This window comes from Plecotus auritus (genome assembly GCF_963455305.1).
Source record: "Plecotus auritus genome assembly, chromosome: 2".
Lineage (NCBI taxonomy): Eukaryota > Metazoa > Chordata > Mammalia > Chiroptera > Vespertilionidae > Plecotus > Plecotus auritus.
Window position 1 is genome coordinate 189,395,132 of NC_137771.1, and position 17,804 is coordinate 189,412,935.

The window sequence follows — 17,804 nt, forward strand, 5'->3', positions numbered from 1 at the left end:
TGGCACATTCATTCAGCAAATACTGTGTGCTTCCTCTTTACGCGAGCACGCTAAGCACAGGAGGGAAGAACGAAGTTGAAAAGGATACTACCTAATACTTGAGGGGAAAATGTTTCACGTCTAGTAGAAAGAATTGATTGCACTTCTGATTTTCCCATGTATATGAAGTCTCTAAATTTATTATTACACTTGGTTTAAAACATTTTTTGCTTATTATATATATGCTCTTTCCTTATTTTGCTATATTGATTTGTTTCATTATCTTCCTTTTGATAATTCCCTTCAGTTTGTGTAAAAGTTTAAGATCTCTGAAAGTCTACCCTGTAATGCTTAGGCATAAACACCAGCTTACATGCTATTAATTAATGCTATTAATATAAATATATAGATGTGCAACTTAGTATAAACTGTGGCTATTGTATAAACATTGTTTTTCCTGAAATGTCATGTCTTTTTCTCATATTGAATCTAAAATATTTTATTTCTAATAGCATCTGTATCCAGTGTATTGGAAATCATTTCCATAGAAGTGCTATGTAGTTTTAAACACCTTCCTGAAATGACCTGAGTTATACTATAAATATCATTCCTATCACCTCGACTTCTAGATGCCAGAACAAACAGAAGGGCAACTCAGATCTCTTGCTTTTGCTGCAGCTTAGTAACAAATATAACTGTGGATACTGTGGCCTTATTAAATCAACCTAGTTCATTGTTACTCAGGAAATACAATTAAAAATCTCTTAGTCATAAAGTCAGTGTATATTTGCACAATGAAATACAATAGGGAGTCCATAAGTAAGTCAATTAGCTACAGATATATGGTTTTTCAACAAGGGTAACAAGACCATTCAGTAGGGAAAGAATAAGCCCTTTTAAAAATGATGCTGGTACAACAGGATATCCACACACAAAAGAATGAATTTGGACTCCTACATCACACCGTGTATAAAAATGAACTCAAATGGTACCCAAATATAACAGCTAAAAGTGTAAAATTCTTAGAAGTTAAACATAGTTGTTAATCTTTGTGACCTTAGATTAGGTAACAGTTTAATATGCCACTAAAAGCACAAGCAACTAAAGAAAAAATAGACTTCATAAAAAGTTAAAAACTTGTATGTCAGAGGACACTATCAAGAAAATGGAAAGTCAGCCTACAGAATGTGAGAAAGTTTGTAAATCATACCCTGATAAGGGCCTAGTATCCAGAATACTAGAACCCCTACAACTCAGCAATAAACAACCCTACCTGTATTAAAAATGGACAGAGGATTTGAATAAACAGTTCTCCAAAGAAGATACACAAATGGCAGGTATGCACATGTAAAGATTCTCCACATGAAAAGATGCTCATATCACTAATCATTGGTGAAATCAAAACCGCTAGATACAAACTTCACCTCCACTAAGATGGCTGTAACAATACAAATTAAAAAAAGAAGACAGCAACAGTGTTGGTGAGGATGTGAGGACATTGGAGCCTCCCTGTTGGGCAGCTGCTATGATGAACAATTTGACAGTTTCTCAAGTTAACAAAAATTTGTACATGAATGTTCAATGCATTGCTATGCATAAAAGCCAGAAAATGGAAATAACTTAAATGTCCATCAATTAATTAATGGATCAACAAATGTGATATACCCATATAATGGACTATTACTTGGGCATAAGAAGAAATGAAGTGCTGATATGTGCCACCCTATGGAACCTTGAAAACATTATACTAAGTCAGTGGTCAGCAAACTCATTAGTCAACAGAGCCAAATATCAATAGTACAACAATTGAAATTTCTTTTGAGAGTAAATTTTTTAAACTTAAACTTCTTCTAACGCCACTTCTTCAAAATAGACTCGCCCAGGCCGTGGTATTTTGTGGAAGAGCCACACTCAAGGGGCCAAAGAGCCGCATGTGGCTTGCGAGCCGCAGTTTGCCAACCACTATACTAAGTGAAAGAAGCCAGACACAAAAGGTCATCTATTGTACAATTCCATTTTTATAAAATATCCAGAATAGGCAAATCCATAGAGGTAGAAAAGTAAATTAGTGATTACCAAGGGATGAGGGAAGAGGGTTTCTCGGTTTGAAGTGATGGAAATGTTCTGGAATTAGGTAGTGGTCATGGTGAATATACTAATCACTCAATTATACACCTTCAAGATGACTCAAATGGTTAACTTTGTGTTATGTGAATTTTATCTCAATAAACGTTGTTTTGAATAAAGATTATGTGGTACAGTAAGAACACATTTGCAAACCTACGTTTGCAATGAAAATATTAAGTTGTACCTAGTGATTTCCATGTCGAAATGTTTTATCATCCTCTTTCTTTTCTTCAGGATGCCAGGAAAGCATGCAATGATGCAACACTTGTTCAGGTAAAGTCTTCATCCCCGCCCCAGCTCCCAGCCCCCAGCCTATTTACTTTAGTAATTCACATGAACCAGCTTTGCACCAAGGCAAATGACATTCAGATTCTTTTCTATTAGTATTTAATTGAAAAAATTATATCTCTAAAAACACTTCATAATTTGTCAGATGCTGTACAAGTGCTTTTAAAAGCACACTTGTTAAAATAGAAGGCTGTGGAAAATAAATACTACAAAATATGTAGATTCTTTTGTTTCTTTTTAGGGAGCTTCTTGATTCTTTTAGATGTACTCTATTAAGCTTTTTATTAGGTTAATATTAGTAATTTTCATTAAGAAATGTTTTATGTGCTTTACAAACATAAAACTGGCTTTCTTATAGGCAGTTAAAATTATAAATGTTTTACTCTTTGATCATCTACCATTAGATTTTTATTTGGGCTGGTTTTTTCCCTAAAGTTGGGAGGTATATCTATTCTTTTCAGTTAATAGTCTACAGAAGATATTCTTATTAGAAAGCATGCATGTAGCATAATTTTAAATCAGTTATACTTTTTCTTGAACTACATATTGATCCTATAATTACTCTGTGGAATTATTTATATTGAATTACCTTCAATCGCTCTAAATTTGTTTTATGCCTGATTTCTTTTTTTTTTTTTAGTTTTTTTTATTTCAAGAAAAACTTTTAAATATAATAATGTTACATGCAATAAACCTTAATATTTCAAGAAAATGATTTTAAATATGATGTTACATGCAATAAACACCAATTATTCTAGAAAAATGATCTTACATATAATAATATTACATGCAATAAACATTAATATTTCAAGAATAAAAGGATTTGAAGTATAATAATATTACCAAAACTCTACTAACATAGTATGATATCACAAAAGTTGTAGGAAATATTAAAAAATCTGCAAATAACAAGATTACTTCTATTCTAGAATATTTTTTCCCCTCTGGCTCTATTTTTGCTCATCAGTTTATGTGTTGTTCATTATATTCCACAAATGAGTGCGATCATATGATATTTATTTTCTCTGACTGGGTTATCTTGCTTAGCATGATGCTTTTAAAGTCTATTTTGTTGGATGTGAGTATTGCTACTCCAGCTTTTTTTTTTTCTTTTCCATTTGCATGGAAAAATTTTTCCCATCCCTTCACTTTCATCCTGTGTGTGTCTTTTGTTTTGAGGTGGGTCTCTTGTAGTCAGCATATAATGGGGTCATGTTTTTGTATCCATTCAGCTACCCTACACCTTTCGATTGGAGCAATTAATCCATTTGCATTTAGGGTTATTATTAAGAGGTACTTATTTATAGCCATTTTAATTCTGTATGGCTAGGTTTCTCTCTGTGTCTCTTCTTCTCAGCAATCCCTTACAACTGTGGTTGGCAAACTGTGGCTCGCGAGCCATATGCGGCTCTTAGGCCCCTTGAGTGTGGCTCTTCCACAAAATACCATGGCCTGGGAGAGTCTATTTTGAAGAAGTGGCATTAGAAGAAGTTTAAAAAATTTGGCTCTCAAATTTCAATCGTTGTACTGTTGATATTTGGCTCTGTTGACTGTTTGCCGACCACTGCCTTACAACAATCCCTTTAGCATTTCTTGTAATGCTGGCTTTGGTGGTGATTAACTCCTTTAACCTTTTTTTGTCTGGGAAGCTCTTTATTTGACTGTCTATTTGGAATGACAGCCTTGCTGGATATAGTAATCTTGGTCTCAGATCCTTGCTTTCCATTACCTTGAGTACTTCATACCATTCCCTTCTGACCTGTAGAGTTTCTGATGAGAAATCAGGTGTCAGCCTATGGGAACTCCTTTGTAGGTAACAGTTTTCTTTTCTCTTGCTGCCTTTAAGATTCTCTCTTTGTCTTTAATTTTTGGCATTTTAATTATGATGTGTCTGGGCATGGGTCTGTTTGGGTTCTTCTTGTTTGGGGTTCTCTGTGCCTCCTGAACTTGTGTGACTTTTTCCTTTACCAGGTTAGGGAAGTTTTCTACCATTATTTCTTAAATACCTTCTCTGTTGCTTTCTCCTTTTCTCTCTTCTGGCACACCTACTATTCTAATATTATTATGTTTCACATTGTCCCACAGCTCCCTTAAGCTGTCCTCCTGTTTTTTTAATTGTTTTTTCTTTTTGGTTCTCTAATTGAGTGATATTTTTACTTCTATCTTCAAATTCACTGATTCGATCCTCATTTTCCCCTAATCTGCTGTGTATTCCTTCCAGTGTGTTCTTTATTTGTGTTATGTCATTCTTGATCTCAGATTCTTTTTTCATAGTTCCTATATCTTTTTCCATACTGTTGAGCATTTTTAACATCATTACTCTGAACTCTGTTTCAGATAAATTTCTTATCTCTGCTTCATTTATCTCTTCTTCTGGAGAATTCACTAGTTCTTTCATTTGGGGGTTGTTTCTTTGTTTCTTCATTTTGGTTGTCTGTCTGGGTTTGTGACTATGTTTTAGATAGATCCTCTACAACTCTCAATCTCTAGTGCAGGACAGTGTAAAGGCTGTTTCTGACTAATTGGATCAGGCAAAGACTCAAAGCCTCCAGAGACCACCTCTGTTTACAGACTAATAGGATTCCGACTTGAATTGCCCCCAGGCATTCATCCTCAGGTGTGGTGAGAGTTTTTTCAGCAGGGTGGGGCAGCTGCTTCTGCCTGGAGGTTAATTATTACTTTTAATCTCTTAAGTGGCCTCAGGGCAAGATCTTTTCCAATTGGGTGTGTTGACTGTCTTCCCCCCAGGCAAGGCAGATGTCTATGTGGGAAAGATGTCCTCCGCTGTGTGAGGGAATGACTCAGCCCAGGAAACTTGGGGTGTCTGCCTTCTTAGCTTTATCCCCCATGTCCCCAGTCCTGGGTTCTGCTCTCACAGCTCCAGTCCACTTCACCCTCCCTCTGCTGGAGCACAAGGTGGGTGGCTCCAGAGGGAACTTAGTGTGTTGGCCCTTTAAGGGGGTACACGAACTTTCAGCTGCCACTCCCTGGCAGACAGCACCCCACTGCTTTTCACAGCTAGATGTTATGTGGGTAACCTCCTCAGTTTGGTGCTCTGTGCTGGGGAGCCCAGCTTGGGGATTAGATCCCAGAGTTCTCAGTGGCACCCCCCTACCCCCCCACAGAAGAAATATCTCTCTGGGGCTTCAGTTGCCGTCTGTGAGTGCCTGGCCAGCCCTTTCATGCCTCCGCCCCTCCTACCAGTCTCTGTGCGGTCTCCACCTTTGGTCCTTGGGTATCAGGGTCCTCTCCTGTGAGTTTTCCGTTGATTATTCAGGAAGCCTTTCCGCATTTCAGTTTAATTCCAGCTTGTTGCTGGGAGCATGACCATGTAGCATCCTCCTACTCTGCCGCCATTTTTTATCCCTTCTTATGCCTGATTTCTTGCCTATTAATTGTTTTTACTTTATTTTCCGAGCTATGTTTAAGGTAAAGAATAACATTCATGTCACTTTCTAAAGATCACATCAAATATGGATTCCGTGGGTCGGATACAAATGCGAACAAGACGTACTCTGAGGGGGCACCTCGCTAAAATCTATGCCATGCATTGGGGCTATGACTCAAGGTTTGTACATGCTATCTCCAAACTATCCACAGAATTATATTCATTAAGAATCTCCATTTGCATTTCCTTTAAAACAAATAATTTTACAGTTTGTAAACAAACTATATTTATGAAATGTTTGCAGAAAATGCATCCAGTATGAGACTTTGCTTTCATTAAAAATAATCAGTGACACTTTAAAAGTTTAGAAACCTTTACTATGGAAATAAATTTATCTCTCAAAAATATCCATTATTAAATTATCCAGGTAAACTGTTTAGGGTTTCTTTTCTTTGCAGTGGGGTGTTAATACTGTTGTTTACTATGCCAAAAGCAGTTCTATTGTATATTAACCTTGCAATTTCAGTTAATAAGCAAATATTGTTGAATATTGCTATGTACAAGTTCTTGGATATTGCTGTAATTATTACCTAAATTCACAAAGGATGGAAGTACATATGTATCGTTATGCATATGTATCTACAAATTGCATTTTTCAAGATGCATTCTCTTTTGTGAGACTGCTTGGTTAATTCAAATAGCAGTTATTTTTCCATCTTTTACTTTGGTTTGTCATTTGTTTTATGCTACTCTTCTGACAGTTTTCACTTACTTGATTTCTTATGTGTGTAAATATCTTATCTACCAGGTAGTGGAAGCCTCAAAGGTAGGAAGTATTTTCTGTGTGTACCCATAACACTACCTTCACATTTCAATTGATACTTTTCGATTGAATGAAATATGGTTTTTAGGCTTACATGTACTCTATTGTCATTAAATTTATATCACTAAACACAAAACAGTCAGCTAATACCTACCAGAATCTTGAATAAGAATCCAGAATGCTATCACCATGAAAAAGTTGAATCATAACCAGACATTTTTAGTAAAATGTCTAAATTTTGCTAAATGTTTATGTTATGATGAAAATTTTGGCATGCAGGATACATTTCTGTTAAAGTTGGAAGGCTGTTTTCCGGTATCAAGTTTTTAATTCAAGAAATTATATATATATATATATTTTCTGAACTGTTCTATATTAATGCCATGCATAATTAATCTAAACTACTTTTTTCCTCTAAGTGTCAAATTATTTTTGTTTGTTCCTCTAGGCTACTAGTCAGTGCTTCCCAAGATGGAAAATTAATTATTTGGGATAGCTATACAACAAATAAGGTAGAATTTCTTAATCATTCTCTTAAGTAACCTATTATTTGATTTGATGTTCATCAGCTCTTTCCTTTATTCTGTTGCTTCCAACTGTAATTTTCTTCTAAGATAAATTTATTCTATTTAATCTAGATCCTCTCTTGAAGCTTAGGCTTTATTTTAATATTTAGCCCCCTTTTCATGCCCAAGGACAACTGCAGGAATATTTTTCAATGTGTTTTACTAGACTTTCATATTCCATATTTGAATATTAGAAAAGAGTGTTTTACATAGAAATCATTTTCTAAACAAATTCCCATTCCCCAGTGAGACCACGACCCTGAGATTCTCATTTCTAGCTGTGGGTAAGGAAGCTTTTTGTTGGTCCACTCTAGGCATTGATGTGTGTCTGGGCTGCTCGGAGGAGACAGTGGACAACTTGCTTAGAGCCCCTGCTAGGGAAGCCAGCAGGTCCCCCTCCTGTGTCCACTGGAAAGAATGCCTGATGCACAGGTGCTCAGTGGTAGTGGAAAAGCTTCAGAAAACTTTCACAGGTCAAATTCCTTTAGGTTCTGTGTACTCTTTTATTAAAGTTTAAAAAGTATTACTTTGTGAAGTAAACAGTATCTTCAGACTGTTGAGAATTTAAAAGTAGCCAAGACAGATTTGCAATATAACAGTTCTTCTATATTAATAGACAATAAGCATGGGTCTTTCAATTACATTTTCCTAAAACAAAACAAAAATGTGTATTGAAAATATTATTTTAAGTTAAGTGAGAGCACAGTAGTCACACACAATGTGTTGATTCTCTGTATGGACCACTTAGCCTTTCAAGTCCCATACACGTTAGATTTTACTGCCTGACCTGCAGATGATTGGTGTTGGGTAAGAAGGCACCAGACAGTGGTATGAGTAGGTCGTGGAAACTCTTCCTATTGTTTAAATTTGAGCCCTATGATTAGAGGAACCATCTCTTCATGGAAGAACCATTTTAATAGACTCTGATACTTATATTACTCAATGTTATGTCGGAGGAAATTCCTATTTTGCACAGGACTGCAAAAACAAAGAATTTTATTACATTTTTTATCTTTAACATTTTACATTTAATATTTTAAGTTGTTATATTACATTAAAATAACCTTGTTGTTGCTTCTCTTAAAATAATAATTTCTGAAAAGAGCAGTTAAATTGAATTATTTATAATTCAGAAAAAAATAATAGGTATTTCAGTGTGCATTAGTATTTTATTTTTCAGTATTCTCTATCTCAATCCATTGCATTCTTTATTTTACCTTAATTTTTACATGCATTTAATTTTTCATAATATTTGCTTCTTTGTAAATAGGTAGGAAGATGAATGACTGTTGTTCCTTAGTGAAAGATTTTATGCGTTCCATTTGTTCTGCAGATGCATGCCATTCCTTTGAGGTCTTCCTGGGTAATGACCTGTGCTTACGCCCCCTCTGGTAATTATGTGGCTTGTGGAGGACTGGACAACATCTGCTCTATATATAACTTAAAGACCAGAGAGGGAAATGTGAGAGTGAGCCGAGAGTTACCGGGTCACATAGGTGAGCTCCACTGAATATTGTCCTGTTTTTCTTAAAAAGGTATTATTTTTGTAAAGGTGATAAATTTATTGCAAAAAACTCACACAATAATGAAAATATAAAAAGAAAGCAAATGTTATTTTCTGTATTCTGTACAACTATATAACATCACAGGGTTTTGGCATATATACTTGATTATGTAACTGAAAGACTATATTAAGACTAGAGACCTGGTGCAGGAATTTGTGCACCAGTGGGGTCCCTCGGCCTGGCCTGTGGGATCGGGCCAAAACTGGCTTTCTGACATCCCCTGAGGGGTCCTGGATTGCAAGGGGGCGCAGGCCAGGCCAAGGGACCCCACCGATGCATGAACGGGGTGGGGGGGAATGCGGGAGGTTGGCCAGCTGGGAGCGACCACAGGAGGGCTCCAGGGTGTGTCCGGCCCATCTCACTCAGTCGTGATCGGCCAGACCTCAGCAGCAAGCTAACCTGGTCGGAGCGTCATAGCGAGCTGTTGAGTGCACATCATAGCGAGCTGTTGAGCGGCCTTAGCATATCATTAACATATTACGCTTTGATTGGTTGAATGACCAACCGGTCAACCAGACACTTAGCATATTTGGCTTCCTATATAATAAAGAGGTAATATGCAAATTAACCTTCATGGCCTCACAAGATGGCTTCCTATGAGCAGGCCGGCAGGGGGGCTAAGTGAGGGACGACCAAACGACTGAACAGCAGGCTGGTGGGGGGGCCAGGAGGGGCGACCAGGCTGGCAGGGAGGGCAGTTGGGGGTGACCAGGCCAGGGGGGGGCAGTTGGGGCAATTAGGCTGGCAGCGGGAGCAGTGAGGGGCAACCAGGCTGGCGGGGAGGGCAGTTAGGGGCAACAAGGTTGGCAGAGTGGGGCAGTTGGGGGTGACCAGGACGGCAGAGGGGCAGTTAGGAGTGACCAGGCCGGCAGGGAGGGGGCAGTTGGGGGTGACCTGGCCAGCAGCAGGGGCAGTTAGAGGCGACCAAGCTGGCAGGGGGGGCAGTTAGGGTCGATCAGGCTGGCACACAGAGCAGTGAGGGGCGATCAGGCCAGCAGGGCTGTGCAGTTAGGGGTGACTAGGCAGGCAGGCAGGTGAGTGATTAGGAGCCAGTGGTCCAGGATTGTGAGAGGAATATCCGACTGCCAGTTTAGGCCCCATCCCAGGGATCAGGCCTAAACCAGCAGTCGGACATCCCCCGAGGGGTCCCGGATTGGAGAGAGTACAGGGTGTCCTGAGGGGACCCCCCCCCATGCACGAATTTTGTGCACTGGGCCTCTAGTTTATTATCTATATCTACAAAGAAGTAATATGCAAATTAGGCCGGGACGCCGTAATGGGTCATGACCAGACAGGAGGAGGTTGCACACGCAGGTGAGGCCCGGAGCGGAGATGGAGACAGAGACAGGGGGGCCTGCCCGAGCCGACGCATTGGCTCCGGAGGCCTGGAGTGGACACAGGCAGGGGGCGCCTGGGGCGGAAGTCAGGTGTGGGTCCCGGCTGCCCATGGCGCCGGTCCTGCCTGACTCCTGTGGCAGCCCACGGGGTGCCTCCTCGTGCAATTTCAGTTGCGTGCTGGGCCTCTAGTATAAGATAACATTTATAAAGTGTTTTTCACTGTGATAGCATATTGCAGTGGTTGGCAAACTCATTAGTCAACAGAGCCAAATATCAACAGTACAACGATTGAAATTTCTTTTGAGAGCCAAATTTTTTAAACTTAAACTTCTTCTAATGCCACTTCTTCAAAATAGACTCGCCCAGGCCATGGTATTTTGTGGACGAGACACACTCAAGGGGCCAAAGAGGCATATGTGGCTCGCAAGCCGCAGTTTGCCGACCACAGGCATATTGCTTTATTCTTCAGAGTGCTCACGAAACCATAATTCAGTGGTACAGCATTTGGTTAGCAGTGTTTATTAGGATTTTTGGCCACTCATCGGGTTTCTGCCTCTCTGAATTTCTTGCAATACTATTTGACCATGCTTTTTACAAAATCTCTACAATGGCATTTCCCTGCCATTTTCATATTTTGAAATACTGGTGAATTCTGAACATTAAAATGCTACCTTTTTCATGAAGCCTTCACTGGGGTGGTAGTTCTAATTTCTCAAAATACTTTTAATCTTTCTGCAAGATACTTAATCCCACCTGCCATATATTGTAGACATTCGAGAGGAGTATGTCTCTCAGGTCATTGCAGTAGGTGGGAGGGACTTCGTCTTACTCAGGTTGTAACTTTAGTGAGTGCCCAACATGATGTCATTGACACAGTAAATACCTAAGAAAGAGTTAGTTGATAAAATTTAGTTTCAGATAGCATAGTTTGAAGTAATTAAAATTTGAAATGTAGAATGTACTAAAAAAATGTCCAGGTATTATATACTTAACAATATATATTCGTGTTTGTCCTTGGCTGGGTAGCTCAGTTGTTAAGAGTGTTGTCCTGATACACCAAGGCACATGCAAGGAGCAACCAATGAATGCATAAATAAGTGGAACAACAAATTGAAGTTCCTCTCTCTCTCACTATGTATGTTTATTAATATTTCATATGCTAATTGGGTTATTTAATCAATTATAACCTAAAATAATGTTACTCTCTATCCTGTAGGCTACTTGTCCTGCTGCCGTTTTTTAGATGACAGCCAAATTGTTACAAGTTCAGGAGATACAAATTGGTAAGTTTATTTCAGAAGAACACTGATTTGGGTGTTGAGGTTGATAGTAGGAACTACTGTAAGAAGATATAATGGCCATTATTTTTATTCATTTTTCATTGCAGTGCCCTGTGGGACATTGAAACTGCCCAGCAGACCACCACGTTCACTGGGCATTCTGGAGATGTGATGAGTCTTTCTCTGGGTCCTGACATGAGGACTTTTGTTTCTGGTGCTTGTGATGCCTCGTCCAAGTTATGGGATATTCGAGATGGAATGTGTAGACAGTCTTTCTCCGGACATGTGTCAGATATTAATGCTGTCAGTGTAAGTGAATAGCATTTCTCAGGGACATTTATTGTGCATTTAAAGTACGAACTCTGTAGCATGATTTTCATAACACATTGCCTTCAAGGATTCTTACAAATTATAAATTCTTATAAAAAATGGGCCCTTATGACATTGAATTCCCTGATAGTAAGGGTTTGATTTAAAAAAGAAAAAACCAGCCCTGGCCAGTATGGCTCAGTTGGTTGGGTGCATCTTGTGTACCAAGAGGTTGTGGGTTCAATTCCTAGTCAGGACATACACCCAGGTTGTGGGCTCGATACCAGGTAGGAAGCATGCAGGAGGCAGCTGATCGATGTTCTGCCCTCACCTCGATGTTTTGCTCCCTGTCCTTTCCTCTCTCTAAAAATCAGTAAAAACACATCCTCGAGTGAGTATTAAAAAAATAAAAAAGAGCCCTAACCAGTTTGGCTCAGTGGATAGAGCATCCGCCTGCGGACTCGGGGATCCCAGTTTTGGTTCCGGTCAAGGGCATGTACCTTGGTTGCAGGCACGTCCCCAGTGGGGGGTGTGCAGGAGGCAGCTGGTTGATGTTTCTCTCTCATCGATGTTTCTAACTCTCTCTCTCCCTCTCCCTCTCTGTAAAAAAAAAATCAATAAAATATATTAAAAAAAATAGAGTACACTTATATAGATTCTTTAAATAGTAATATTTACACTTAAATATTTTAATAAGACATATGGAGGACCAGAGCTAATATTTACTGAATTACTTGCTATGTGTTAAACAATAGGCTGTGTACTCGGCATATGTTATTTCATTCAATCTTAACCCACACTCTAAAACTGAAACTAAGGCCCAAAGTGTTGAAGAATCTTTAGTGCCCAACAGCACTCACTGGTAAGAAGCCAGGTTGGAATTTGAATCTAGGTCTGTTTTACCCCAGAGCCTGTTATTACACTGTCTCACGTGGTTTTTGTACATGTCCATGGAATACATGTTTGTTGCTTTTCTTTCTAGTTTTTTCCAAATGGCTATGCCTTTGCCACTGGCTCCGATGATGCCACTTGCCGTCTCTTTGACCTTCGTGCAGACCAAGAGTTATTATTGTATTCTCATGACAATATTATCTGTGGGATCACCTCCGTAGCCTTCTCAAAAAGTGGGCGCCTCCTGTTAGCTGGTTATGACGACTTTAATTGTAACGTGTGGGACACACTAAAAGGAGATCGTGCAGGTTAGTACCTACGTCTACATTACGTTTGGGTTTTGTCAGGGAACGTGAAAGGTTGCCGACTGTTGTTGGAGGCTCCTGGATACCCTGGATCTAGGGAATGGCAGCCCAGCTATTCTTACTCATGGTCATTGTTGCCGTGTTCTCTGAGGTGGATTTTCCACTTTCCTCCCTGGAATGGATAAACTGGCTGCCAGTTTAGGGCTGATTTCAGGAGGAAAGCTGGGTGGTAAAACAATTAGCAAGTCAACTTTATGCCCCATTTTCAGCAGTTTCACCAATCTCAACTGGGCCTGTTTTCTTCCAGTGAAGAGATTCTTCTTTACTCTGCAGCAAATAAGTCTCTACAGCCTCATGTCTTGGTGCACGCTGGAGTCAGTGCAGTGCAGGACACCTGGGAAGCCCGATTCCTGAACACTTTCTAGCATCTTAGTTCACCCCAGCTCTGCGGCCACCTGGTTCGAGGTGCCTGGGCTCACTAGGACCTGCCCCTTTGGGAGGTTCTGCAGTGTAATTTTGTTTCTGGGCTTACCAGACCATTTGCTATGAACTGAGCATTTTAGGGTCCACTAAGTCAGCCCCCACCATCCAGCTTTGTGGCCATTGCCTGCTTTCATACCCTCATTGTCTTTTGTCCTTAACCTTTTAAATTCCTAAGCAGTTCTTGAGGTTTCTGAGGGAGTAAAAGTACAACATGCACATTCCCAGGAATAATTTTCTACAACCTCTCTTAAGACATTGTAGAAAAGTTCACAGTTTGCATTTTGGAGCTTTCTGTTGCCCAAAGCCAATTACTTTGTGGAAGTATTAGGTGTTTTGCCTGGGTTGAATCAATTAGCATCCATAACAAAACAAAACTGTGTTTGTTTTCTACATATGCTTGAATTTAAAACTTGCCGTTGCTATTTACTGGCTTTGTTTTTCAGGTGTTCTTGCTGGGCATGACAACCGCGTCAGCTGTCTGGGTGTAACTGATGATGGCATGGCTGTGGCAACAGGCTCTTGGGACAGTTTTCTTAGAATCTGGAATTAACAGTGCATACAATTTTGCTGTTCTCTGTTGATATCTGGAGAAATCAGTGCTACAGCCTATAGCTGTGATAAAAAAATTCTGTCTTATATTTGCTGTTGAAAATTTTTCTATTGAGATTACTACATACAAAAGGAAGCTTTCAGTAAACTACAAAACAGAAAAGGATGAAAAAAAAAAAAAGGCAAAGGTGCTTGCTAAGATCAAAAGGACCAGTGCATTGAGCTCATTTAACCTTGAAGTTTTGCTTTCACTGTCTAATTGTTTTCTTTGTGTAGAACAAAATGTACACATTATAGCAACCTGTCATGTTTGATTGCTTTCATTTATTTTCATTTTAAACTTCGTATACACCAGAAATGTCACATTTTTTATGTCTGCAATGGGGGCACCAGGCACAGTAATAGATGGAGGTAATACCATGTGTCTGTCCTTAGGTTTGAAGAGTCTCCTTGAATTCTGACCTCCCTTTTTAATCTAAAAGATCCTGGTTGCTTACTGTATTAAGAATGCTGACAGGTAGGTGCCTGTGGAGAGCCCCTTTTGAGTATCATTAGTTTCTTGGTGCATCCTTTGCCATCCTATCAATTTAAATAAGTGCTCATTTTCAGTCTTTTGAGGGGAAGATAATCTGAAGGGTAGGGGATAGAAATTTCACTCTGAAACTTTAGACATACGTGAGAAACTTTATTAATAGGTAGACAGCAATAATCTCATGTAAATGATTCTTGGCATTTTAAAAAGCAGATTATGATATAATAACACCCTGGGTAATCCTCTAAATAGTTGGACTTCCTGTTGATTTCATATTCCAGAACTGAGTTTGTAGAGTATACTCATTTTTCCAGGACATGGATGAACACTTGGATTGTTCTTGCACCTGAAGAACTTTCCCAGTGTTCTGTCAGTATGCATCTAGATCTAAGGAAATAGGACAGCGTTGTTTTGAAAAGTGTAAAATCTAACCAGTCACTAGATCTGAGTAGTTATAGTTGTGACGGGGTGGCTTTATGAATTCATATTCACACATATGAAATCAGAATTGATGTAAACTGTCACATTTTAAAAAGGAAACATTTAAGCTCTGCTCTTCTGTAACATTTCTTTCCTTCACACAAAATACTTGTTTCTTTAGTGGTGTGGCTCTGCTTTGAAGAATGGCTAGATCCAAGTGACTCCATTTTAAAGCCAAAAGGAAAATTCCAAGAGTAAGTATTAAAGGAGTCAGAGGAAAATACTAAGCAATTCATTCATCTGCTTGTCAGTGGTATAATAAAATTATATCTATTACTAGAATGAGCCCTCCTGGATTTAAACAAAGATACTCTCCCCCTTGGAATTTCTCCTACAAATAAATCTAAATGAATGACATGGGAAGATTGTTAGTCTTGCTTGATGGTGAAGTCATGGGTTATCCTGATACATTATAGAAGTGTACTGTTAAATCAATAAATTGTCACTTACTGTTGAGATAGGTCTCTGTTAACTTTTGATCACCTGGAATCCTAAATACTCCCATTTTTTATGTCAGTTCTCATTTTTATATCGTGAATGTGCTAGTAAGTGCACCAACTATAATAAAGTCAGTTTTAACATCAGTTGATATTGAAAAGAGAATAAAATGAATAAAGGAAGATTAAGATATGGGTCCAAAAAACATACTTGTAGATGGCAGGCATGAACGTATATTCATTTATACACAGATTTCTATGAACATTTTGCTATTAATATTTGTGGACTATATCACTTCGTAAAGAGCAGCTCTTTGAGATTAGGCAAGAGTATTGTAAAGCAATATATTCATTTCCAAAAGGGGGTGAAGGTTTGCCATGTAATTCAGCAATTCATTCCAAAATCTTAAGAAAGCACTTCTGCCATGTGCAAAATAGCCTTGTGTAGAGAGCGGATCCCCTCTACTTTAAAAGTTATTCTAGGAACTTTAGTGAGAGGCACACAAACTATAGTTCTATGGTCTTAAACGTGTTGATAAAAATGATTTATTTTACTGTTAGTTTATGTGGATAGTTGAAAAGCAATTTCCATAATTAAATATGTACCAGGTAACTGAAACATAAGATTATGGCTAATTACACATAACCTCCTTACCACATTTACTTACTAAACTTTTGCTTTCTAGTAATATGGTTTCCAGTTGGTAAATATATTCACTTGCAGTTGAAGTTCAGCTGATTAATTCTGTTGTTCATGAGACTTCCTAATGTCCAAAAGAACAATATATAATTCGTAGAAACACTGTAGTTTGAATCTTAGTTTTTGAAGACCTAAAAAAATGGCCAAATGTAGTTTTAAAGAACTTGTATCATCAAGAATATGGCCCTGGCCAGTTTGGCTCAGGGGATAGAGCGTCGGCCTGCGGACTCAAGGGTCCCAGGTTCAATTCTGATCAAGGGCATGTATCTTGGTTGCAGGCACATGGACCCAGTAGGGAGTGTGCAGGAGGCGGCTGATCGATGTTTCTAACTATCCCTCTCCCTTCCTCTGTAAAAAATCAATAAAATATATTTTAAAAAAAAGAACATGGCTGGTTTGGCTCAGGGGTTGGAGCGTCAGCCCGCCAACTGAAGGGTCACGCGTTTGATTCCTGGACTAGGGCACATAACTTGGTTGCAGGTTGGTCTCGGCCCCTGTTGGGACATGTGCGGGAGGCAACCAATCAAGGTGTCTCTCTCACACCCCCTCTCTAAAAAATCAATGGGAAATATATAATCAGGTGAGAATTAAAAAAAATATATTGGAGTTAACTAAACCCTATATTTTTTTTACCTTGTAAGAAACAGGTTTTATTTGTAGACTCTCTAATCACCTCATAAAGTTGTTTTTAGAGATCTGACAAGAATTTTTTAAAAATATTTTAAAGACATATATTCTTTTCTAAAACAGTGACCTGCCATGTGGTTAACTAAATCACCCAAAAACCTGCTCAGGAAAGGACTTCTTGCTACCATGAGCTAGGTCCCTCTACACTTGTGACTCCAAGGTTACGCACACCATATTGAGTTCCATCTTCATAGAGGCAAAGATTTGGGATTAATATTTCAACTATAAGAGACTAACAAGTAGTTCTTTTAATTTAGATTCAGCTGAACTGATGAATACTTTGTGACAAAAGTGTAGTCTGCTAGACATAATGGATGTAGGTGCTTCTGGAGTATGGGGTAAACAAAAGTTAACCTGATAGATCTTGCCTTCTCCAGGTGAGAAACTGAAATTTTATTACTGTTAAAAAAAATAATGTGTAATATTATATAATTGACCTTACCCAGCATTTTTGAGGTCTTAGATTTAATAATACCGACTGACCATTTTAAAAGTGAAAACCTTCAGGGAAGCTTATGCTTTGAACACTGTGAATGTCTCACCTTATAAAACTATAACAAGCCCCGACAGTGTGGTTCAGTGATTGAACACTGACCTATGAACCAGGAGGTCACAGTTCGATTCCTGGTCAGGCATATGCCTGGGTTGTGGGCTCAACCCCCAGTAGGGGGCGTGCAGGAGGCAGCCAATCTATTTTTCTCTCATCATTGATGTTTCTATCTCCCTCTCTGAAATCAAAATATATTTTTAAAAAACTAACAAAATTGAATAATTGTGGTTTATTTGTTGTATATAAACGTATGAAAACTGATTAAACAACCTCCCAAAAGCTTATTTTAATAATTTCCACAATTTTTCTTTTCTAGAGTCTTTAGGGTGTGGGTCAGGCTTAAAGAATTTTTTTTTTAAAGTTAATTACTATGTTCAGCTTCTAGTTCCCCTTTTGCCATTGTGGAAAGCAAAATTTTAAACTTTCTCTCATCATGTTAGAATTTTTAAGACCCACAAGCTAAACTGTCTTTTCTTGTGAGGAAAGGGAGCAAAATGATAAAATTGGCATTTTAAATTTGATTAAGT

At 38.6% G+C, this 17,804-nt stretch overlaps 1 protein-coding gene across 1 annotated transcript in view; it reads left to right on the top strand.

The window, feature by feature from the left end:
- GNB4 (G protein subunit beta 4) overlaps positions 1-16,415 on the top strand; it is a 43,751-nt gene extending 27,336 nt beyond the window's left edge. Inside the window, exons 3-10 of the mRNA XM_080657769.1 lie at positions 2,341-2,379; positions 5,856-5,962; positions 7,054-7,117; positions 8,505-8,667; positions 11,291-11,357; positions 11,462-11,663; positions 12,646-12,862; positions 13,786-16,415. Of these exons, the coding sequence (XP_080513895.1) occupies positions 2,341-2,379; positions 5,856-5,962; positions 7,054-7,117; positions 8,505-8,667; positions 11,291-11,357; positions 11,462-11,663; positions 12,646-12,862; positions 13,786-13,892 (966 nt within the window). The 3' untranslated portion in view covers positions 13,893-16,415. The remainder of the gene's footprint in view (positions 1-2,340; positions 2,380-5,855; positions 5,963-7,053; positions 7,118-8,504; positions 8,668-11,290; positions 11,358-11,461; positions 11,664-12,645; positions 12,863-13,785) is intronic.
- The last annotated feature ends 1,389 nt before the right edge of the window (positions 16,416-17,804 follow it).